The sequence below is a fragment of the Aphelocoma coerulescens genome, chromosome 15, assembly GCF_041296385.1.
Source record: "Aphelocoma coerulescens isolate FSJ_1873_10779 chromosome 15, UR_Acoe_1.0, whole genome shotgun sequence".
Taxonomy (NCBI): Eukaryota; Metazoa; Chordata; class Aves; order Passeriformes; family Corvidae; genus Aphelocoma; species Aphelocoma coerulescens.
In genome coordinates, this window is record NC_091029.1 from 9187582 (window position 1) to 9212274 (window position 24693).

General features: G+C 40.3%; 2 protein-coding genes across 6 annotated transcripts; both read left to right on the forward strand.

The window, feature by feature from the left end:
- The first annotated feature begins 1450 nt into the window (after window positions 1-1450).
- Window positions 1451-12654, forward strand: LOC138119408 (solute carrier family 2, facilitated glucose transporter member 11-like). 2 transcript variants are annotated; one of them, XM_069031268.1, is made up of 13 exons: window positions 1451-1467; window positions 2247-2353; window positions 2949-3047; window positions 3909-4069; window positions 4664-4788; window positions 6166-6295; window positions 6441-6589; window positions 7202-7389; window positions 8437-8547; window positions 8623-8724; window positions 9685-9849; window positions 10788-10915; window positions 11234-11322. In XM_069031268.1, the coding sequence occupies exons 2-12, from the start codon at window positions 2330-2332 to the stop codon at window positions 10887-10889; spliced, it is 1356 nt and encodes a 451-aa protein (XP_068887369.1). In that variant the 5' UTR covers window positions 1451-1467; window positions 2247-2329; the 3' UTR covers window positions 10890-10915; window positions 11234-11322. The 2 variants fall into 2 exon arrangements, with proteins under 2 accessions (XP_068887369.1, XP_068887368.1); XM_069031267.1 differs by having other exon boundaries at window positions 1453-1467; window positions 9774-9849; window positions 11234-12654.
- A 447-nt stretch (window positions 12655-13101) lies between these two features.
- On the forward strand, window positions 13102-23346 carry LOC138119406 (solute carrier family 2, facilitated glucose transporter member 11-like). 4 transcript variants are annotated; one of them, XM_069031261.1, is made up of 13 exons: window positions 13102-13287; window positions 15174-15239; window positions 16151-16249; window positions 16687-16847; window positions 18834-18958; window positions 19217-19346; window positions 19914-20062; window positions 20621-20808; window positions 20954-21064; window positions 21577-21678; window positions 21842-21917; window positions 22595-22722; window positions 23060-23346. In XM_069031261.1, the coding sequence occupies exons 2-13, from the start codon at window positions 15216-15218 to the stop codon at window positions 23264-23266; spliced, it is 1500 nt and encodes a 499-aa protein (XP_068887362.1). In that variant the 5' UTR covers window positions 13102-13287; window positions 15174-15215; the 3' UTR covers window positions 23267-23346. The 4 variants fall into 4 exon arrangements, with proteins under 4 accessions (XP_068887362.1, XP_068887363.1, XP_068887360.1 ...); XM_069031262.1 differs by lacking the exon at window positions 16687-16847 and having other exon boundaries at window positions 13104-13287; XM_069031259.1 differs by lacking the exons at window positions 13102-13287; window positions 15174-15239 and having other exon boundaries at window positions 16124-16249.
- Window positions 23347-24693: the final 1347 nt, after the last annotated feature.

Consider the following 24693-nt stretch of genomic DNA (forward strand, 5'->3'; position numbering starts at 1 on the left):
AAAGAATTTGGCACTTCAGATTTTAGGAAGAGACCTCATTCCTTTACAGGAAGTACTTCTTTTGAGGAACTATCACCTACACCAGCTGGTCAGCAGAAACACCATGTATTAAGGTCATAAAAGACCTTGATGCTTGCAGACTGCAAAACAAAGGCAAATTATTGTTTTCTATTATGGGAAAATATATAAATATTTTTTCACATACACAAGTGGAATCTTCATGAATGAGAGTCACTCTCATATCACCTTGAAAATCTGAGAGAAGTCTACAATCAATAAGTGATTGTAACATAAAATATGTGCTATGTGAAACTCTTAGATTTCACTTAGAACATGTTTTGTACCTAAATGTCTCCTTTAGTTCCAGTCTCCACAATTTTGTTATTCAAAATTTCATTTTGAGTTTTAGATTATAACAAACCCAAGTCAAATCTAAAAGAAACCACTGAGTTTCACTGCGAAATTAAACTGAAGATGGCTTCAGTCATCAACAATGAGCAATCTAGTGTGGCTCAAGCTGGCTTAGAAGCTAGCCTGACTTTCAGCTCTTTAGATAAAACTGCTTGACACATCTCATGAGGGTGGGTTTCATGTGTTTGTCCATTTCACAACAAGCATTTCTTACAGCTCTATTAAAAAAAAAAAAATTACAAGATCTCCTTAACTCGGTAATAATTCTTTAACCATGAAACTGTGCACAACTTCCAGTGTAGCAACTTTTTCAAGAATATAGGTGAGATTTTCAACAAAAACGGTCCATTTCATTGACTTGACAAAATCCAAGAAGTAAGCTCCTAGAATGAAATTTTCCTAAAATTGCTAATAAGGTGAAATAGTACCATGGCTCAGAATTACCAGAAACCCCTTTAAAATGTAAGAGAAATTTCACTGTGAGCTGGTGGAATTTGCTGCTGTTTGAGGTCCTCAGTAATTATTTTCAAGGGGTGAATCCTTTTGACATAGCCTCCCTACACCTCACTACAATTTGAGAAAAAACACATAGTGAAAAGGAAACATTAACATTTTCAAACGATAGCCAAGAGATGTGCAAGTAGTTATATTGTCAGTGTTCAAGAGAAAACACAAAAAATGCTAACTCATTCTAAACACTATTGCAAGCCAGGATAAACAGCATTTGCTATGCAGTTACAAAGACAATAGTTGGAATTACACGAGTAACCAAGGTTTTAATATTAACATGCATTTTTTTTCTCATTTATTTATACTCACCATATTTGCAGTGATAAATAAATCTGTAAATAATTGCATTCTGTGTTTTATAAACTGAAAGCACAAGTCCTGAGGGTGAGCTTGAGCATTTACTGAGGGCTTCAGTATAACCCCATTGCCCCATTTGCCCCCACCCCAGGCCTTGGGGGCAGGGGACAGTCCCCTGGCATGAGGAGAGTGAGCAGAAGACTGAAGGCAGGAACAGCACAGGGCATCAACCACACGTGAAAGCCCCAGGTAAACCAACCTCTTTTTTTCAAGTGCTGGCTCCAGCAGGATCTACATAGAGCTACAGTAAGCTTTACCTCACAAGAAAGGAGCCTCTGGGAGTCAAAGGTAATTTTTCAATGCCTGAAACACTGATTTTGGAACTGATCTGTGTCAAAGGTAAAACCTGAGGGAGTAAGATCCCAGTGGTCCTATTCCAATTCATTAGGGCATATTTATCTTATTTGCCAGCTTCCATGAATCTCAGTCTCTTACTGCTTTTTCATCACACCTGGTCGACAAACATCACTATAAACACCAGACAACAAATACCCTTCCTCAGCACAGTCTAACTGATTCATAAGGCCAGAACAGCAAAATTAGGCTTTGAAATTTGCCTATTTTTCTTCTAATTACAATATTTACTGTATCAAAGAATCTGAAACAGAACACCACATACTTTACTTATTAATAAATAACAGTACCTAAACCTTGTACCAGCTGCTTGCTTTCTATCGATTATGGCAGATACATGCACCAGTCTGTATCATAGCATTTTACTGTTCCTGGAAAACTGTTTGCATTGTTTTGCCTGAACTTTTCTTGTTTCCCTTCCCAAAGCCCTCACTAGTCCCCAGATGCAAATTTCCTCTGCTTTGAAACTTTCCCCCTGGAGACTGTACTAGATGTAATTATTTCCTGAAATATTTAATCTGGCAGTGTTAACTTTAGCCAGTCGAAGTAAATGTGAGTGAAGATGAAATAGTAAAAATTTAACTCTGATTCCTGAAGCCAAATTCCCACTGCAGTACCAGCAGGCAGGAGACAGAGGAACACAAGGCTGTAATGACAAAGACACATCACACACCAGACAATCAGCCCTCAGCCAGAGATGACCGGCTTCCTATCAAACCTGGTAAGTACTTGGTGGGGTATTTACATCTGTGACATTTTTGTGTGCTACTGGGGTCTCAAGGAAAATAAAATCAGTATCTTGCTAAGAACAACAAGGCTTCCATTCACTACAAGCATCTTGGAAGTGGTTCTGCCCACTATTTTAAGGTATTACAGCACTTCATGTGCTCTGCCATCCCTCTTTGTCATATTTTTATCAATATGCTAATGTGTCAAATGTTTTAATTGACTGGAAAATATTTTCTTAACTACAAACATAATTTGCTTTGCTTACCTGACAAATAAAAGTGGGTTGTTAAATACAGCTGGTTATTTAGTGCAAGACATGGTAGGCAGAAGTTTTGAGTAGCAGGGAACGGGACTCGTTGCTAGCAGCTGTGGTGCCTTGACAAAGATGTTTGTGGAAGCTGTACTTCCTTGAGTAGGATGTAGGGAAATCACAGGAGGATGGACATCTCACACCAGGGCAAGCAGAGGGAACATTCCTACCTGAAAATACCCTGAACAAATGACATGTTTCTGGAGAATGAAAGACACATGGTGAGAACAGCCTAATGTGGCTACAACCTTAAGAAGATTTTGTTCTACTTCTGCAGGTACAGTACCAGGGGCTCTTTCGAATGATCACTGTCCTAGGGATTGGTGGTACATTCCAAATTGGCTTTCAAATTTCTGCTATCACCTACATGTCTCAGGTAGGCAAAGATGAACATGACACACTGGTTAATGAGAACACGGGGTCTATGCTGCTGACTGAGGATGCTCTTCTGGCATTCAGAAAGGGTTTAATCACAGTATTGTCCTCTCATTTCCCATTTGCTATGCTATGCTATCATGAAAAGCAAAACACGTCCAAGTGTTGCAAAGAGACGAAAAAAGAGATCTGCAAGTTGTTGTTAATAGAACTGTTCTTCGGAAGACACACACTGAGTAGGGTGGCATCTGTCTCCCCAAAAATCTTACAGCATGTGCGCCTACTCCGGTGGTTTCAGTTGGTATTTTTATGGTTATCCATCCCCACAGAAAAGTAGAACAAGTAAGCCCCGCTCCAGAAAAATGCCTGCATCTCTCCACTGATCACAGGTAAAACTTCCATTAAAGGCACTAAAGTCTAGAGGGAAGACATCATTATTTTGTAGACATCACCTTATGGGAAAAACATTATTTTCTGGCTTCACAGCACTAAGTTCTGAGTGAAAAGGTATTTAGGAATTGCACTGAACAGGCACTGTGTAATGCGGCATTCTTGGCAGGTATGTGAGAGAAAATCCATAACTCCTTTGCAGAACTTTGTAGTACTGTTTACACTATTCTTTAGTACCAGTCCATGCCTCAGTTCCTCAGATTTCAAGGATAAAAAACCCAAAGACTGAAGTTTTAATGGCAGAATGAGCATAGCACACTCTGTTATACTATGTCTGTTAGCTAACACACAATTTTAAAGCCTATATGAAATAGTAACTTCAGCTGAAGCAACAAAATTATTTTGTAAGTATAATAAAATACCTGCACTGCTGTCACAGGTATTGTTAATGAAAATTCTTTTTCTGTCTCAGCATGTTAAGGCTTTCATCAATGAAACTTGGCTGGAGCGATATGGCTATCCCATCCAACAGGATAACCTCTTGTTCCTGTGGTCTATCACCGTGTCCATCTTTGGTATAGGAGGTCTCTTCGGTTCTTCAGGAAGCAGATACCTCACTGTCAAATTTGGCAAGTATGTATGTTTAAAGACAATGTGTCAATTGAATCTTAGCTTAAGAAAATGATAGTTGAGGTTTTAAATGAGACAGACTTTTAGACTGCCATGGCTGTAGCACAGCCAGCTTAGCTGTGGTGTCAGCTGATTTTCCTGCTTCCTGCTGATGTCCTGTGGCATGGACTAATCAGCTGTGCTGCCAGCCTGTCCCACCACGCACAGTTACTCAGATTGGGTTAATCTCAGCAATAAGGAAAGGCAGCACCTGGCTGAAGTCAGAATGGGCTCTTGGAAGTGCTACTCAAAATAAAGAAGCATTGAGATCCTTGTTGGTGCTACAATAATGTGTTTCACAATGGATGTTCAAGTGCAGAAAAGCTTTCAGACTATTCTCTGCCTACACAACCCAGAAGTGTTCCCAAACTCCCAGGTCCAGCCATATGCCAAGGCACACCAGGAGTCCAGAGTACCCAGTGCTTATTTTGGCCTGGACCACGTATGTGTAATTTCACTAAACTATCAAGACAACTTCAGCCAAGACTTCCTACATGGCATTAAATGCCATTTCCCTTCTGAGTTACAAAAAATCTTTTCATTTTCTTGCACTTACAGAAAGAAATGTCTCTTGTGCAACAATGTGCTCATGATAGTGGCAGCATCTATCATGGGCTGCAGTAAAATAGCCCAGTCCTTTGAGATGATTCTAATTGGACGCTTCCTGTGTGGAGTAAGTGCAGGTGAGTGATTTCTCCCACAGGTCAGCAGGATCTCACAAAATTTTACATCTTTATTCAAAGTAAATAATAAACCCCCACAAAGAAGAGAAAATATTAAAGTCAGTGGTGTTTCGTAGGAAGATTTTCTATAACACCCAGCTATAAAGAGCAAATTTGTTACTAATTTCACTGACACCAAATGAAATTCAGCTTTGCAAAGTGTATAAATACTCAGAGCTGTCAGAAATGTTTTGCTACCACACAAAACAAGGTGTTTTTCTGAAGGAAAAGGAATTTATAGTATTTTCTTAAATTTGATGGGCAGTACTGAAAATTATATGGTTTAAAGCTAGTATTTTCATAAAGGGGAGTAATCCCAATAGTAAGTCCTTGGGACTAATACAAAGATCTGGGCTTAATAAACCAAAATCACTCCTGGCAAGTAGACTACAGGCAGGAAAAACATCCGGTATAGGTATTTTTTTGTATTTTTCCCCTACACAAAACTTGCTTTTCCATTGTTTGCATATTCACTGGGATGCCTATTTTAACTTATTGAAGAGTCAACTTAGAAGTTAATGCCTATTTTTCAAATAACCAGATTTGGTACACTGCTTCTCTGACATATGGTTGTGTTGAAGAGCTATGGTTGTATTTTGAGAACAGCTTAACCACAGGGGCCCTGCTCTGGTCTAGAATCTGTATCATGCCTCATTCAAAAACCTGATTTTTGTTAAAAACATTGCAATCAAAAGAGATTGCTTTGACATTGCATACAGCCAAGAGAAGAACATGTTGCATTTGGAACAGATGAAAGGGGCTGTGACCACCACATGAGAAACAAGCTTCTGTTCCCAGACTAGTATTCAGCATGTCTGAGTTAATAACTGGAAACATCAACTGTGTCTGAAATAAAAAAATTACTGCTGGATAGCAGAAAAGAAATACTCATATCTCCATCTAAATCACATACAAATCAATATTGACTATAGCACTGCATGTGATAATTTGCCATGAATCTACCATACAGCTCTTCAATAGCATTATGCCAGAAAAGGCTGAGATTATGTGGGTTAACTACTGCTAAAAAGTGATTAGTTATTCAGCACTTGCATACTCTGTGTCCTCTAAAATATGCTAAGGCTCACAGGAGATCTTATGATGAGGCTACATCTACACTTTAAAGGGAAAACTACATTTCTTAAGATCAGGAAACTGCACTCTGCAACGACAACCAATACTTTTGTAGAAACAGTTAAAAAATCTAGTCCTGAAAAGTCTCATATGTGGGTTGAGGTATACAGCTGTATTCTGTAATGCTTAATTATTTACATCCAGTTTTATTTCCAATTGTTACGTCTTCTTTCTTCTCTCCCATAATTCTCTCTTCACCTCAAGGTCTTTGTGTTCCTCTACATCACCAATATGTTGGAGAAATTTCCCCTAAGAAGCTACGTGGATTTGCAAACTCTACTTCCTCCTTCTTTTGGTCATTGGGAAAAGTCATGGGGCAAATTTCAGGACAAAGGTATAATGCAATTGATTACCAACACAATTCATTTCTGAATCCCTTCAACCTTTTGCTTCTTCCTCTTCTTTTCCATCCATTCCTTTCTCTCCTCAAAGCCAATGCAATGAACTTTTACTCTACACACACATTTTATCCCCACCAGGGAGCTGCTGGGCAGCCAGTCCCTGTGGCCCATGCTGATGGCCTCCTGTGGATTCCCAGCACTGGTCCAGCTGGTCACACTTCCCTTCTTCCCAGAGTCCCCACCATATCTCCTCATGCACGCAGGAGACCAGGAAGGCTGCAAAAAAGGTAACTGAGAGCTTCAGGTTCCTGTTCCTCACTTGACTTAGAATAATTTTTTGATGCTTGCTTTCCCCATATGGAAAGAAATAAATAGGACAAAACTTCTCCCTGCTCATTTCCAACATGGCTTTTTGAATACCTAATAAGTCCATTATTGTTGTAGTCCCCACATAGAACATTAAACTACTTCCCTCTACAGCTGTGTATTACAAAACCTTTTGCATTCAGCTGATACCATCTGCACTGTCAGTCTGATGATTAATGCCAAATGATAAGTGAAAAATGCTGTTTGCACTGCAGGGCTCCACTGGGCACCCCTTAACTCTGGTTGTTGGCTGTGTACCCTGCTCACACCCTGAGAGAAGGAGGAAGGCAGAAAAGTGGCCCCATGGGCAGGGAAGGAACCACTGTGCACCCCACTAGGCCCCTCTGTCACAGCGGGTCCCACTATGCAGGAGGGGATCAGGAGTCTGGAACGCCCTATAAGACATCTCTGCCTCTCAGCACAGCCCCAGCCCACGCACACTGAGCTGCCAGGCACTTCTATCACCTACTCAGAAAACTCCTTGGGGAACAGAGACGAATTAACACGGCAGGTCTCACTCTCCTTTTCCACAGCCATAAGGCAGCTTTGGGGTGAAGGCCAACACCAAGCAGAGATTGATGACATCATGAAAGAGAAGGCAACAATGAAAAACACCAAGATCTTGAGTGTCCTGGAACTAGTGAAAGAACCAGCTTTCCGTTGGCAGCTGTACATGACAGCTATTCTGACCGCCACAATTCAGCTATGTGGCATCAATGCAGTTGAGTGTATTTCCCCCTTAAAGTCCCAAGACATCATGGCTCACAGGAGCTTCCTCCATTTTTCTCAGGCTTCTCAGACCAAACCTTGCTGTCTGCCAGCCCTTCTACAGGGCAGCAGCAGCCACAAAGCTTGTCTGGGCTCTCTGTGTGACATCTCTCTGCCCAGCTCTTGGTCCTTGCTGGAATTACCTTCCTCTCTAGTTAGGCTCATTGAACAGCCACCTTTGGGAGTCATTGCAGGGCTCAGGAACTCGCTCTTAAAAGTGAGCCCACCCTCTACTGGCAAAATCTGCAGTTTTATGTGGCTGCTCGCTGCAACTGCTGCTATTTGTCCCCTGGCTCCTAGCACCCTGAGATGTTGGGATGGCAGTCTTCTCACTCTGCCCTTAAAGCTAACAACAAACATGCTCCCTGTCCTGCAGCTTCTGCAGCTCTGCTCTTCCTCTCAGCAGCACTTTTCTGGGATCCTTTTGAAGACACAGCTTTGTAATTGCCTGCATGACCCTCCTACCTCTAACATCACAATGCAGCAGCATCTGTAAAGGAAATATACAGCTGAATCTAACACAGCTTAAACTGGCATCTTTATCACCTCAGCATATCTCCAAGCACTAGCAGAGATAATTGAAAAGGTGTTTGTTTTACCCCCTCGTGACTCCATAACCTGCACTCTTCTTTCTTGAGAATATCCTACAATGATGTTTTTGGACGGGCTCTGAAAACATGATACCTTTTCAGAAACCTGGGTGTTTCTGAAAGCATCTAAATCAGGATTCTTCAAACCTAATTGCATTGTAGCAGCTGGATGTCCAATTATCCCAGTATTTTATCTTTTATGAAATTAAGTAATAAATGAATTACATTTTATAATATTTTTGTCTTCTGATAAAGTGAATACTACCAAAAAGAGTGCAGAATTCTAGATCACTCCAAAGCTGAAATGCATGCTCCCTGACTAGCAGCTCACATCTAGGGCAGTGTCACACAGGTTTGGGTAAGAAATCAATAATTTTCTTCTCTTACGGTTTTATGGGTTTTTTTTCCAGATATATTTATATACTTTTGAAGTCCTCCAGGCAGCTGGCTTTGATGAACAAATGGCCTCCTATATGACCCTCTCTATTGGACTCTCTGAACTCGTAGCTGCTGTAGTCTGTGTAAGTCACATTACCAGGGGAATGGGACACACTTTGCTCTCCAGCACTGACACTGATGTGATTTCTGTCCTTCAGAGCTCCATCATTGAGCGACTGGGCAGGAAAGTGCTCCTAAAAGGAGGCTACTGGATCATGGGTTCACTGCTAGCTGCTATCACCGTGACTCTCTCCCTACAGGTGAGGAAATACTGCTCACAGCAGATTTCTCTGTCCATTCTATTTCTGACCTAAAGCTCACTGGCAGGACCATGCTACTGAGAAAGGAAAGTGAGGCTTAAATCAAGCTTGTCTATATGTAGGATTAAACTCTCTCTTAGCCAGTAGTCTCTTGTACTCCTGCCTTCCTTTCGATATGATCCCATGACCTTAGCAAGGAGCATGTAAAACACTGGGAGACTGGTTCCTGACTTCATCAGACTGCAATCACCAAACACCAGCCAGCACAGATCACAAGACAGTCCTAGGAAAATGGCCTTTTCTATTCATGCTGTTTTTAACAAGTAACAACAAAACCCCAGACCTTTTGCATCAGTTAATTTGAAATTGAACTTTGCTGCAGATAATTGTGGGAAACCACTACCTGTTCACAGACTGGAGACCAGTTTGCCTCTCGAGCAATGATACTTCTGAGTCATTGCTGTAGCTTCTTCAGAAGCAAATCACCTGGGTTATCAGTACTCACCCGGAGCTCTACAGCTACATTGTAAAATTAGCCTGGAAGCAAGGTGGCAGCAGACTTCTGGTTTTGTTCCATTCATGAAGGCTCTCAAACACAAGAGAGAGAAATCTTTTTTTCCTAAAGTATCGAGTCTCATTTCTCCTTGACTAAAATCTAGAAAAACTCTTTTTCAGTACTAGTTATTAAATCTATAACTTAACAAAAGTGAAGAAAGATGTGATTTGTCCTTCTTATATCTCTAAGGATCAGAGGAAGCACTATGAGGTCAAAAAGAAAGAAGCACAGGGTGCAAAAGTACTCTTCAGACTTCGCTGAATTGGAGCCTTCCTAGATTTGCGGCTGCTCTGCACTGGCAGACCTGCATCTCTGCTCACCTAACAAAGACCTCAACTGCTCCATCCATAGAGCAAAGCACTCACATCTCTCGGTTCCCACACACTGAATATGTCTTTCTTCAGGTGACAGTGCTGGTAAAGAAGGAGCATTCCTCACCCAGGGCTATTAACAGTTTTCAACCAGAAGTTTGTTACGGACTTTTTTCCCCCAGGACTGGTACTTCTGGATGCCATACTGCAGCCTTGCTCTCATTATCCTGTTTACAGTTGTCTTTGCTGTTGGGCCAGGTAAGTTCTCAATCAAAGGAAATAAAGGAATTGAGTCATGTGAGTTTATTAATAGGGTTAGGAAAATACTGCATTATATTCCACAATATCTAGTATAAGTAAATTCATTTAACATAATCTTGTAGTCATTTAAACATTGTGGGTCCAATTATTCATTGGACATAAAATTCAGTACCACCAGGTTTGGGTTTTTCTAACAAGAGGAAAGCAACACACTGGAAAAATACAGCAAAAATAGAGCAAAAGCAGATGGGTAAAAAATTTTTTTTAAATGCTTGGGAAAAAAAGAGAAAAAGAAAAGCAAGAGTTCTTTTAAATTCAGTGTTGTGTAATGTTACATCTTATCCCACATAGACAGCAGTGCAGAAGACCAATTTTGGAGTAAGTTTTTCCTAGCATTTATTGCCTGCTACTCGTTAAATTTTATTTTATAACGGCTAATAATTTTCAAAATATTTGCCTTCTCATATGGCAGGGTTGAATTATTTTCCTAACTCAAAACAGTTGAAGTTCTGTGACTTCAAAACATAACTGAAATGCCCAGGAAGTAAATCTGGGAAGATCACTCATTGGTGATCTAGAAGAATCACACTGGGAATTCTTTTTAGCAATAATAATTGTCATTCCGTCCTGACACATCTTCTTTCATGAGAGGATGTCAGGCTTTCTCAAGTGTCAAATACTTAATTCTTGGATTTCCTCAGAAGTTTATTTGAGTATTTTACCACTTTAATAAACTGATGTCTAGCAGTTTATTAGATGCGACAAATATTTTCTTTTATAAAAAAGAGCAACATGCTCAGTGTCACTACACAATTCTCATACTCATGCCAGTCCATGATAGTAGCATCTATTTGCTGACTGTGTAACAGTAACAATCCAAATGTTGAAGCCAAACACATCAACAAGTAGCAATTCTTATTCTTCTTTCCTTTCAGGTGGTGCCACGGTTTCCACCAGGGTTGAAATTTTCAAGCTCTCCTGCAGACCTCCTGCCTTTGTGGTCGGCTCAGTTCTCAACTGGCTGGGAGTCTTTGTGATTGCCACAACCTTCCCGTTCATTGTGGTGAGTGCCTCTGCCTGGGACACTCGCACGGCACTCAGTTCCAGCCAGCCATGGGAGCAGGAGGATGAGCAGCAGAGGTGACAGTGCTGTCAGTCTAGGGTGCTCTTGGCGCCTGCTCTCCCAACTCCACTTTCACAGCTGAAGGGCCCTCATTTACCCAATACTCAGACTGAAATATTTGTCAGAGGTCAAAGTTGAAAGAATTCCTTATCAAATTCACAATACTTTGGTACCCAAATACAAAAAATGTGCCAAGAAAGTGACTAAAGCAAAGGTATGCTCACCTTGCTCTCTTTCTCACTTTGCTCTTCCCCACAGGAAAGACTCAAGCACTTCTGCTTCCTCATCTTTATGGTGGTACTTTTCACTTCAGGGATAATTATCCACCTGTTCCTTCCAGAAACAAAAGGGAAATCAATCATGGAAATCACAGAAGAATTCAATAAGCTAAACTTTAAAAACAAGCATATTCCAGCAACTCCAAATCATGTCACAGAGGATTATACCTTCTGCACCAGGCTTTGACCGGCCATAAGGGGGAGTCAGGTTTTTGTAAAAAAAGTAGAAAAAAAGACATTTGCCATTTTCTGACTAACAAGTTGCTCCAGATGGACTGTCATCTTTCCTATCTGTCACTTACAAGGTTCCCATTTTGCCAAACCAGCTTCTTTCTCAAGCACTCCACTGTGAAAAGGGATAAGGGCTGATATTAACTGGATAGACTCATGTGAATCATGAGCATTTTGGCTTAATGTGCTGATGTATAAATCTCTTTTTAGCAGAGCAAATAATACACACTGAAACTACATGTAGAATTTATAAACACTCTGCTGACCACAGAGAAAGGAAAGATCTGTGATCCTCTCTCTCTATGATTTCTGAGTATGTTTTTACAGCATTGAAATGAGAACAGTGAAGTTCTTGGCTTGCTATCTCTGGCTAGCGTTCAATCCATAACAGATTAAAGAAAAAATTTAGTGGAATAGGAGATAAATTCTTTGTTTCTCTAGATTCAACTGAATAACCAAACCTTGCCAGGTTCCCATGCACAGTGCCATGTTGTCCTTGGGTAGTATCTAGTTTGACAGACTTCAACCATTTCAGATTGCCTTTCAGCAGCAATAGAGCTGAAGGACTGATGGGTAGAATCCAGTCACCATAAACCCCAAGCACATACAGCCATTTTAGGTACCCTGTGCTATCCTGCCCATCACTGCTGTCATATCAAGTCTGTAGCTCCTCCTCCAGGAACAGAATTCCCACAGATATCTGAAGGGCTGTGAATCCCACAGCAATTGAACTGCTGCTTTCCTTGTGTGACATTCAGCTAACTGGAACAAGTTTACCCCAGAAGAACCACCTCAGACTGGAACTGATTTAATCAGAAACTTTTTTTGAAATATACAGGCCCATGGGGCTTTTCTTTAGACTGTGTCTAATATTCTGCATGATTCCCTCTATTAGTGAGAGGCTCACACGGTCATAGAAGGAAAGCAATACTATTAGGAAGAACATGAACAAAACTAAGGCTTACTGTGAAGAACACTATACAATTTAGAGTCCAAACTTTGCACAGTAAAATAAGTGGTTTTACCTCTGCTGTTGTTTTGACTGGCATATTTACTTCAACTCAAATAAGGTTATTCAAAATAAGAATTCAATTGTTCATCTTAACTGCTACTTAATTTTAATTGCAAATTGTAACCATAATAAAAATGGCGGATTGCCTTGTAATAAAACTTCTGGCTTCCACAAGCATTTCTTTGCCCACATCATGATCTCCTCAGGGGTAGCTGGTGTGCATATCCTTCCATGATTGGGGTCTTCCATTATTCCTGCCTTTAGTACTGAGTGACACTTCAGATATGTCACTAAATGCAACTACATAAATAGAACTATATATCTACGAAACATGAAGTGTCCTAAAGTCAGAAAACTTAGTAATTCGTAGTGTTCCATATACATGCAATATGATTAAAAACTACCAGTCATCTGGAGACAGCTACCAATACAGAAAAGAAATACCAAATTTTTGCAAAACAGAATTCTCTCTTCCCTACCAGTCATTCTGAAAACACAATTCCATTACAACAGTCCCTGAAATCTTTGGAAACAGGAGCAGAGTGGCATTGTGTAGCATTGCTGAGAGACTCTCTACTGAGTCACTTCTCTGATCTCAGTTATTTATTAGATGTTATTTAGGAAAGCCTTCCTCAAAAGACCCTTCCCAGGAAGCAAGCGATGCCCTATGGAACATTACTGTGACAATGAAGTGGAACAGCCATGTGGAGCACAGGTCACCCTCTGCCTGTGCTCAGTGGAGCAAGAGGTGTGCTGTGGGGACAGTGTGGTCAAGGATGAAACAGCACAAGGTATGGTTCAAATATACATGGGAGGTGACAGGGACAAAGAGAACAGTAATTCAGGAACCATACATGCACATTTTCTTCCAGAGACATCAGCTGATAGATAAGATATATCTCAATTACTAATTGAGGCAGATATAAAAACTTTAAAAATGTATCAGTGAACTTCTGTCAGCTGGACACAAAAAATATGGATCTATATTAAGGAAGGCTTAGCACAGCTTTGGGTATGTGTGTCACACATGACTGTAAAATTGCAAGATGAATGATTAAATGACTGGATACTGTGAGATTTACTGTCCTGAGCACAAATCTAACTAAAGGATATCTGTAAGATATCTGCTAACTACTTGTTAGGACTAATTACTGCACATCTAATAAAGGGGGCCTCAGAACAGTCTAAGCAATAACAGCACACAAGCAGTACAGTCACTAACCACCACAAATGTAAAAGACATTACACAGTAAGGGAGTTATGGGAGGGAGATTCAACCTACCCAAAGTAGGAATCCTAAATTAAAGTTCAAGAGCCAAAAGTGTAAGTTCCAATATGTATAAATACCCTAAGTAGAAGTGGGTAAAGTAAAACATAAGAAAATATGTGCAACAGGCTGCATTTGAAAAAGAGTGCCCCATGCTGAAATCTACATGTTATTGCCTTATTTTGTGTGTCCCCACAATTATTATCTGAGCAAGGCAGATACCAGCAGCTAACATGGAATTTTGTCCCTTTGTCAGATGCACATCATGTTGCTTCAACTTTGTGTAACTTTATAGAAAAGGAAATTAATTCTTAGCATCAAAGGGACAGTCTCATTTATGCTCGACCAACAGCTTATCTGCTGGAGAACTTAAACTGAAAAGAAGTCCCTCCATGAACTCTCAGCACAAATCAACAGCAAAGTCATGATGAGGTCTGAAAGTGGCAGAAGAAATGGCTGGGTGGTGCCATACACTATATTTCAAACATTAGCTATAGAATCTGGCAATATGCTTTGCATATGAAATATTTTCTAGTAAATATGCCTGCTTGCATCAAGTAAGCCCTTTATGATTTCTTCATCCTCTCCTTTAACTGACGTGTAAATGGCAAGTGATAACGAAGCCATTTACCAACTGAATACATTCAAGACCCTCATAATTGTGGAATTACTGAAGTTGAAGCCTCAGAATTTTCTCTCAGAAGAAACAGACATCAATCCAGCTGTGGAGGTTACAAAACAGTTTCAAAACAACCTTATTTTTCATTGCAGACACAGAAATAATTATACTGACTAGTGGCAATGCCAGACAAAATTGTGCATGATGAATCTTTGTCTCTACTAGAAAAGCAAAATCATCTACTAAATACTTGGGTGGTCAAGCCTGGTGTGCCACTGTAGAATTGTTAAGTTTGCACCCCACTTCAAAATCATAGAGTAGTTCAATTCCTTCCAGTAATGATTAAGTTACGATGTGCTCCAGTTGCCGTCCCCTGAAGAGAGGACAGCTCTTTCCTATTACATGTCAAAGTCCTGGAGTTCACTGTCCAAGCCCCATTTAAGATTCCCAAGAGAGAACTTTGTCTCTATGTTTCTCACTTATACTGAAAACTGAGCAGGTTATGATGATGGAAATCCTGTTTAAAATTGTTTTCTTGGTCCCCTGTCCCCCTAGCAGAAGACAGAGTTCATGAAGTATACTGGTTTCCTGCAAGAGACACCATCCTGTTTATGTGGGCTAGATATAACCGTTGGTTGAAATATTTAATCCAGCAATCCTAAACTTTGTACGACAGCCTAAATATGTGTAATTAACTCCAAAACCTCTGAAGTAAAATTTAACTTCAGTAACATGAGACTAGTTCACTGATACCGCTCTTGTATAATGTGAGCATTCGGTTCCTTTGGCAGGTACCAGCCAGTGAGCAACAGGCCTCAGCTCTTCCATAGGAGATGGTTGCCTTCTTCTCCAACCTGGTGAGTATCTGCTCACATCTTCTCAGGCCTCTGACTTACAAGGACAAAGACAACATAATACTAGAGATTCAGGTTCTTTAAAGCTTTTAAATTCCTTTGTTACGGAGATCGTCTTTCCTTTCTGTGTTTAAACATCACAAAGAGCAGTGAGGCTTGGGGCATGAAGATCACGTTGCATCGCCTTTTCTACACAACAAGATAAAGTGAAATGAAATGAAATGAAATGAAATGAAATGAAATGAAATGAAATGAAATGAATTTAAGATCTAACAACAGCTCTGGCTGTTCCACCACTGACTATGCTACTTTACTTTGTCTTCTAAATTACTGAAAACAATATTAAGCACTCTGATTACTTCCTAAAATAATTAATATATTAATGGTACAGCAAAAGCCTAAGAAATCATGACATAAACCTTTAAATTAATTCCTTTCTTCACTTCATCAAAAGATAGTTAATATAATCCATCAAGAGATTCCATAATCTTAAAAAGGGAAGAAATGATATGTATCATCATACATTATGGTTTGGTGTACATTGGTTACTGTCGATTGCAGACAAGGAAACTGATTACTTCTTCCCCGCATCCAGGACTGACACCTTTATCCAGCCAACCTGTCAGATGTTGCAGGCATACAGCAAGAGTTGCACTATTGAGACATCTTTTCAAGCTCCTTTTCCTTCTCGCAAGCAGAGTGATGGATTATCACCCTTACACCAGCATGTTGTTTGCTATGGCACTGTGGCTGATGGTCGTGCTTTGGCAGCAAATTAGAGAGATTCTGAAAAATGTTTAAACTTAAAAGGATCTGGAGTGGACAAAGAGGAAGGACCAGTCTACAAAGTCTCTGGCCTTGCACAAAACTAGAGTAGTGAGAAGCTGATGGAGCATTTGATTTTTGCTTTGCAGGTTCAGTTCCGGGGACTACTTCAAATGATCTTAGTGCTGGGAATTGGTGGTAGTTTCCCGTATGGATTCCATATTTCTGTCATCAACTATCCTTCTGTGGTAAGTAGCCATCTCCCTGAGCCTGAAAACACAAAAGTGAGAGCCTGAGCCCTCCATTCTCCCATAAATCCCAAACTTACTGAGCATTCAGCTGATATATCTTAGCCTTTTCTTTGGCTAACAGTAATATCACATGTGTAGAGAACTTTTTCTCCTTTAAAGAACTGGATAGCATTTCCTGTTTTGAATAAGCTCTTGCCATGTAGTGTACAAGCACCCAAAGGAGGGCACAAAATGAGCTCTTAGCATGCTTGCCAGGAAGCTTCCTGACTGATACAGACTTGAAGATTTTTCAGTGTGATCTTAATAAACTTGTTTTACTAAAAAAGTCTCAAAATAAGTCTAATATTAGAACCACAGGCTTGACCTGAAGTACAACAGCCAAACATGAACAGATCTTACACCCATTATCCAGCCAAATCTCGTTTTATTTTCAGTACATCAGGAAGTTTATTAATGAAACCTGGATAGATCGACATGGCTCTCCCCTCCATCCTGAGACAATCATGCTGTTGTGGTCATTCATTGTGTCTGTTTATGGGATAGGAGGACTCCTGGGAAGCCTCTGCTGTGGCTACCTGACTACAAAATACAGGAAGTAAGTGTTTTTTGTAACAGCTCAGCTATCAAAAAATACAGGGAAATACCAAGGTGGACAAATAAATCTCTTCTTTTTGGTTGAAGCAGCCCTGTTGAAGACAATTGATTTGGTTTCCTGGCACATCCACTTTTCCAAGCATTATTTATCTGTCCTCCCCATGGAACTGTGCTCTGTAAAGGCTGCAGTCATCATCACATCACCAGATCAATGCCTCTGGGAACAGTGGCATAGAATCATATTCTCTTCAAGGTCCCCTATCACTCTTATAAAGACCTCCCAAGCTTTACAAACTCCAATAAAGGAGCTGTGTGTCTTGTGTTGTAACGCATTATATGCAGTTACTCAAACACCTGGAAAATATCCTTATGTGACAAAGAAGAGTCAGATTTCCATTTAAATACACTCATTTTGGGATGGTGTTATTACATTAAATATTCAGATCTACTCCAATGAAAATATGGAGAGAGGAAAAAAAAATAAATTGCCTGTAACTTCACTGCAAAGATATAATCAGCACCAAAACTAATGTCCAAGAGACTTCTCTGTCTTTGGCAATCCATCTGATGCCTTAAGAGGCCTCCCAGACACAGTGACTGGACAGGAGGAAAAGAATAAGATAGGTGGTTATTTGAAAGGCCTTCAAAGGTACACCCTGGGAGCCACAGGCTATTGCCAAAAATGGACCCCAAGGTGGATGACAGGTCACGAGTTCTTCACACCTTTATAGGTTTGGTTCATTTGCATATCAGGGTTAATTCTCCAGTTAAAGCTTCAGTTCAATGATGTAATTTCTCCCCCGCTGGCCCCCCTTAGAAGTTCTTTGGATTATGCTTTTTGGGCCTAGGACAGTCTGGGTGACCTTGGGGAGAAGGCCTGGAAAGGCTTTGTTACGTCTACCTAGCACAAGTGAGCAGAAATTAGCAAGCTACAAGAAACCTCAGAGTTACACTCTAAGCAGTATAGAATCAGGAAAAGATAAAAGTTAAAACCTAGGCATCACATCTTACTGAAAGTCAGTTCCAAACTATCTTTCCCACTGGATGAAGGAAGGATTACTCACCAGTCTGGTCTGTTCTCGGTGACTTGTGTGTAACACCACTAATTTCATTTGCAGAGAAATTGGCAAACATATCTTCTTGGTGTGATCCACTTAAAGATCTGCTCCACAACACACTGATCCAGAGGCCCCTCATTTGGGTCTCAACAAACCATCTTAGCCTGCCTGCAATTGTGTTCTTTCCTAACAGGTAAGTGCCCCCAAGAAATTTCTTGTGGGACACTGCCTGATCCCACACACAGAGAGTCTCCCAAGACTGGAAACAAGATCATGCACTTCTCCCATGGGTTATTTAACACATGGCAGCCTAACCACTGAATCACAGCCTAAACGCAGAGTATCTATGAATCCTTAATGTATGCAAGAGGGCTCTTGTCTAACAATTGTCACAGCAAAACATCTGAGTGCAAAAGACTTTGAGACACCAGGGTGGTGAGCACACCAGCCCATGATTCCCACAGAGTGACTTTTGAAATGAAATATGCCTCTAAAAAACTCTGTCTGCCATCTCAGATCACCCATTTAGCCAAGAGTGGCTTTAGTATGAGCCATTCTAGAGCGGGACCTGTGGACTCAGACTATTTCTGGGGAACAACCTGACATTTTATGAGGACTTACAGCCATTTAAAAATCTTGATGACAAACTGGGCCAGTTCTTCAATCTTTTTCCCCACTTGTACTGTAAAAATGCTGAGAAAGAGTTCCAACTCTTTAAATTCTAACATAAAAAATTAATTAATTCAAATCTAAATGATCCTAAAATTCTAAAGAACCATTTTATCCAAAGTTGAAATTATTTCAGTCATTCCTCAAAACAGTAGGAATGGCTGTACCATGCTTCCTGTTGCAGCAAGAGTAGTCAAAAGAATACAAGAGTTTCTCATTTCACACTAAATTTTCAAGGTCTTTTTTTTTTTTTTTTTCAGGAAAAAGTGCCAGATGTTCACCAACCTGATCATGTTGGTAGCTGCACTCTTCATGGCCCTCAGTAAGACTGCCAAATCTTTTGAGATGATTCTAGTCGGGCGCTTTCTCTATGGCATTGGTTCAGGTATGTCCTCATGCCCCTATGGCCTGCAAGGCCTGCAGCCCCCTGACTTCCCATCCCAGGGTTGTCTCTACAGCCATCCTTGAAAAACGATTTTTAAAGCAAATATACCAGGGACTCAATGAAAGTGAAAGATATCATCTCTTTTGCAAGAAATTGTAATCTAAATACCAGAGTGAATGGAAACAATATGAGACGATGGTCAAAAAGTTAAGCTTTTCTAAATATTTTAACTGTCATTTATCCTCTTCTATGTTCAAGGTTTTTCTCTCAATATACATCCTCAGTATGTAGGAGAGATTTCGCCCAAGAAGTTGCGTGGGTTTACCAACTCCACTGTTGCTGTTTTTCTGACCCTGGGAAAACTCACAGGACAGGTTGTTGGACTACGGTAAATTCTCCAATCTTTCTATCAGGTTGCACTAAAAGTAGAAATGTTTTTTTACTCTGTCATCTAGTCAGTGACTGAGAAACACTCTCATCCTCCCCAAAACATGACTTAGCTTATAGCAGAAGAAAAATATTGATCATATTTAAGGGAAACATAGTTTTAAATATAGAAGGCAGAAAATTATTTTCTCATAATCTGATTTCTTCTTATTTCCACACTCTTTCTACTAGGAGACTTCCCCTTCAAAATCCATTGCACTTACATGAAAAGTCTTAGATGCTTTGGTCTTGTGGCCAAGCAGTGGTCAAATAAATCTCATCATCTCTCTAGACATTATCCTGGGTTCCAATGATATTCAGAAAGATTTTCAAAATAGCAAATAATTATTTTAAAATAATTTTTCAGAAATAAAAATAGCCAAATTTGTGAAATTTGCCAAATTAAAATTCAGGGGTTAGCTCCAGTGCACCCTTGAATGGAATCTGAGCAATTGTTATCACTCAGAAAAGCTTCCTGAACATTCATTCCATTATTTCAGCATAATTTTGTTTCACATACACTTTCCAGGGAGATTTTAGGAAGCGAAGCTTTGTGGCCATGGTTGTTAGCATCTAGTGGACTTTCAGCATTGGTTCAACTGGTTACCCTCCCATTTTTCCCTGATTCACCATCCTACCTCCTGATACAGAAGGGTAATGAGGAAGCCTGCAGGAAAGGTAGAGTGTCTGCTTTCCTCACTTACTTCACTTCATCTGCTCTGTTACAGCCTCTGCAGAAGACAAGAGGCAGGGCAGAACTGTAGTGCACACTGCAGTGCCATGGAGCAGAGGCAGTTTCACATACAACAGTTGAGGTACCTATGACAATATGTCTGTATTAACCTGGGCCTCACTTAGCCTCATTTAGTCCATGAAGACAAGAAACATAGATGTGTATCAGCATGCCTAACATTTCCCACCTTGGTGGGCACTGCTTTATTTCTTTAAAGGAAATGATGTGGCAGTGCTCTTTTTTTGTATTATTAAATAAAATGTACTTAAATATTTACTTTGTTTACAGTTAAGTAAACTCCACATTAGAAATCTGTGCTATGCTGACAACCAGAGAGACAAAATCCTTCCAATTGCCCACTGCCCCTGCAGCAACCAGATGGCACAAGCAGCACCAGCACCAGCACCTACACCAATGGACAGGCAGACTAAAGGGTTTAATGCAACCACTCCTGAAGGAGCTATCCTGGTAGAATAATTCACTTCCCTCTTTCTCCCCTACAGCCATCAGGAAGCTCTGGGGGGAAGGAGACCACCAAGCAGAAATTGATGACATTATGAAGGAGAAGGGTGCAATGGCGAGCACAAAAACCTTGCGTGTCCTTGAAGTAATAAAAGAACGATCTCTGCGCTGGCAACTTTACATTTTGATGACTGTCATGACCACACTGCAGCTCTGTGGAATCAATGCAGTTGAGTGCTCTCTTATCCTCAGAACAAGAGACAATGCTAGGCAGCATTACAAACCCCTCAAAGTCAATGTTATTAACCAGCTTAGAACTGTATCTCAACTGCAACACTTTTTTCACAGGTGCATTTCCTCTTTGCATTTTTCAGATATACTTCTATTCTTTTGAAGTATTCCACACAGCCAAGTTTGAAGAATACCTTATCCCATATGTGTCCCTGGGAGTTGGGTTGTGTGAGTGCTTATCCTCTATACTGTGTGTAAGTCTTTTCAGAGTTGCATTTGAAGGAAAAATTTAATGTGGTCAACAACTCCGCTTTTTCTTTCTTATAACCAGGCTCAGGGAAATTTTGCATAACCTAAGCCACATCTTCCTGCTTCTGCAAAACCACATGCAGGATAAAAAGAAGCTTTTTTCCCAAATTATTTGCACAAGTGTATATCTTTGGACTCACTTTTTTTTCCTGCAAAATAATAATTTTCTGATGTTCTGGGTTAGATGTGTGTATGTATGTGGGCACAATTTGACATATGCCAGCATGCAAGAGAGGGAACTGCCTAATGACAGCCTGATTGACTAATAAACACAGCTCAATTAATAATGAATTCCTTTTTGAAGAAATGAATCAAATTCATTAGGAATTAGGAGACTCTCAAATGACATTGATCTATGGCTATTACGCAGACAAATCTTCCTCAAAGAAGACATGGAGAGAGGAGGAATTCTTTCCTTTGAGAACTGGGATTTATGATCATGTTTTCTGCTTTTCAGAGCACCCTTATAGACCGGTTTGGGCGGAAGGTGCTGCTATGGGGCGGATACACACTGATGTGTTCTGTGCTAGCACTGCTTACCATGACCCTGTCACTGCAGGTAAGAGCCAGCAGCTCTCTGGCCACTTCCTCAGCACCAGCCCACCTTTCTGGTCTTAACTTGCAGAGTATGTATAAAAACTTCAGCCAGTGGCAGAAAATACAGAGCTCTGCTATTCTGCCGTGTGTGTAATGGTTTGATATCGCTGGTTTCTCACTTCTAGCATCGATTTTTCTGGATGCATTACTTCAGCGTTATCTTGATCTTTCTGTTCGTTGTCTTCTATGGAATTGGACCATGTGAGTACATCAGGGGTTTTGCTGGGAGGAACTTTTGTATTGTATTGGTTGGCAACACAACTGGCAGAGGAAGAACAGACTAGTGCCTTGCTAAAAGAGTTCTGAAAATTAAAGAGGGAAGGGCAGACACATACAAGTGGGACACAGTAAAAGGATACAGATGCCTCAAATTTTATTGCTGATCACATGATCTAAATAATTTAAAATACAGTATCATCTTCTCCAGAGGATGTGAGATAGAAATTTCAAAACAATTTCTAAATCACTCAGCTAAAAACAGGATTCTAGGCATTGCCAGGTACGTTATAGTAATCATCTTCGATAATTTAACAAGTTAAGCTTATGCCTACCAACATACTCCAGGTGAAAATGGCCACAGGATCCAAAAGGGAAGATGGTTTTATAAATCACTGCACCAATAACAACTACCAATGCAATATGGAGCAGCACAGATCCACTGATACCAGAAAAAGGAGTCCAGTACATACAAGAGGAACCTAAATTAACTGCTGTATTCCATTTCTGGAATCAAGGTCTTTCACCCTCATACCAGAGGCCACCTACCAACAGGCCACCTCTTCTGCCTGTCTGTCATCTCTTCCACTGCCATTGGGAGGAACTTCAGCAGAAGCAAGGAAATGAATAAACCTGGTGTGTGTTTGACTTTGTTTTTTCAGCTGGAGCCACTATATCTGTGATGGTTGAAATCTTCAGCCAGTCATACAGACCATCAGCCTTTCTGATTGTTGGCTGCATCAACTGGATGGGACTGTTCGTACTTGGGATGATTTTTCCAGTAATTGTTGTAAGTGACTCTAACAGGATCCTTCTTTCCAGGCTAATCTATTTCTGAATGCTGACAGGGGGCAAAATAATAGCAATAAACTGTAATGCCATGCAAAGCTTAGAGCTCTGTCCAAATACCAAACCCACTCAGAAATTCCCCAGGCCTGTCAGAGGAGCAGCAGCTGGACTCAGGTCAAACATGACCAGTGGAAACTCCTGGTTTGATACCTGTCCTGGATTGTGTATTGACCACACCTTTGAATTTGAACTTCTAATACACAGGCTTGCACTAAAGGGCAGGGAAATAGAAATGAGTTTCTTGTTTTCCTTACATTGTCTCGCATTTCTGCTTGCAGGATAACCTTGGACCCTTCTGCTTCCTTATCTTTTTGGGAATCCTTGCTTTATCAGCAATTTTCATCTACCTGTATCTTCCTGAGACCAAGGGAAAGTCAATCATGGAAATAAAAGCAGAATTCAACAAGCTGAACTTTGGGAAAAAAGAAACCTCTGTCACTGAAAATAACTTTCCTAAGGAACAGGTGTCTTGTACCAAGCTCTGAATGTTCAGAGAAGAAATTTGCACAGGAAACAATGTTGCAATAGAAGTAAAAAGGAAACATTAAAAACAGACTGGAAGCTCTTCTGTCTCATCTATTTTTTTCTTTTTTAAGATAGATATGAAACTCACTATGCTAGAGTAACACTAAGTACATCATAAGCAGGAAGCTGCTGGCAAACAGCTCAGAGAAGAGTATCAGCAATACAAAAGATGAAGTAAAATAATTTAAGATGACAAACCAAGGTAAAGTAGAATCAAGAAGTCTCAAAGACCATCAGTCATGAGGCTGGAGAAACACAGAGGTCTAAAATATTTGGCTGACAGGCATGCAGAGGAAAAGCTAAATACATGGTTTAGGGTGACCCAAGCAGATGCAGACTAAAAACTTAGCACTTCAAATTCAGAAAACAGGTTTCAGCATGATAACAGAGAAAAAATATTGAAAGCGAAATTTGCTGTGCAACAATCCTGGAGCTGTAATGGAAATCTCAGTGGAGAACATCCCAGTAACTCCAGGCAGGGAGAAGGACCTGAGATATTCTTGCATGCAAAAGAGGTAAAATGGCTGCTATAAAATAAAGCAGACTCTCGACAGCATCTTTGGTGTCTAAGGAGCTGATTTCCAACCTGGTGCATTGGCTTCTGGGAATTACATCAGATGTTTTCACAGAAGAAAGAGTTTGTTTTGGAAATGTTTTTCTTGTTATGTAAGCAAGTTGGGAAAAACGACTGATTATTGTACCCACCAGTAAAAATAGGTTGTGGATTTCATTGGAAATAGTCTAAGTTTTTCCAAGTGACCAATAACAAGGATAGTATGATTTGTAATTAAACACTTTGGATCATGCCGCCTGCTTTCCTCCAACGACTGAAGAAAAAAAGAAACAATATTACAAACTACAGTTTCTTTCCTTAAAGATGGAGGTGTCACTTGGGTTTGTTTTTAATGCTTTGGTTTAGGAAACATACCCTGAAAAGGCTTTTTGTAAACCAGATTTTATTTCTGGTCTTTTTTAGGGTTTTCATTATTTTCAGAATGCATACAGGAAACACAATCCACAAACGTGGGCTGTAAATGAACACTGACACAGTAATTTCATCTCCTGACTTTTTATTTGCTGACCTTTTACAGCAAGGGTGCTACAGTGAAGGAACTGGCTTAAAATCAACATACACCACACAATGAAAGAATGGATTGGGTTGGAAGTGACTTAAAGATCATCTGGTTCCAACCCCCTGCCATGGGCAGGGATGCCACCCATTAGGTCAGGTTGCTCAGGGCCAGTCAACCTGGCCTTGAACACAATCAGCTTCAGCATGTTCCTACAGAAGTTTTCACCATTTAAAAGCATTTGATTCAATTACACCATTCAATACAAGCATTTAGTGCAAGCTATAGAAAGTTCTCCCTCTTTTCTGCTGCCTGGG

Bases quoted from the DNA above. Each gene is read 5' to 3' on its own strand.
- LOC138119408 (XM_069031267.1), top strand. From the start codon at position 2,330: ATGACCGGCTTCCTATCAAACCTG. The intron at 2,354-2,948 runs GTAAGTACTTGG...CTACTTCTGCAG, and splicing joins CCGGCTTCCTATCAAACCTG to GTACAGTACCAGGGGCTCTT. The intron at 10,916-11,233 runs GTGAGTGCCTCT...TCTTCCCCACAG, and splicing joins CAACCTTCCCGTTCATTGTG to GAAAGACTCAAGCACTTCTG.
- LOC138119406 (XM_069031259.1), top strand. From the start codon at position 16,124: ATGGAGCATTTGATTTTTGCTTTGCAGGTTCAGTTCCGGGGACTACTT. The intron at 19,347-19,913 runs GTAAATTCTCCA...TACACTTTCCAG, and splicing joins GGACAGGTTGTTGGACTACG to GGAGATTTTAGGAAGCGAAG. The intron at 22,723-23,059 runs GTAAGTGACTCT...TTCTGCTTGCAG, and splicing joins TGATTTTTCCAGTAATTGTT to GATAACCTTGGACCCTTCTG.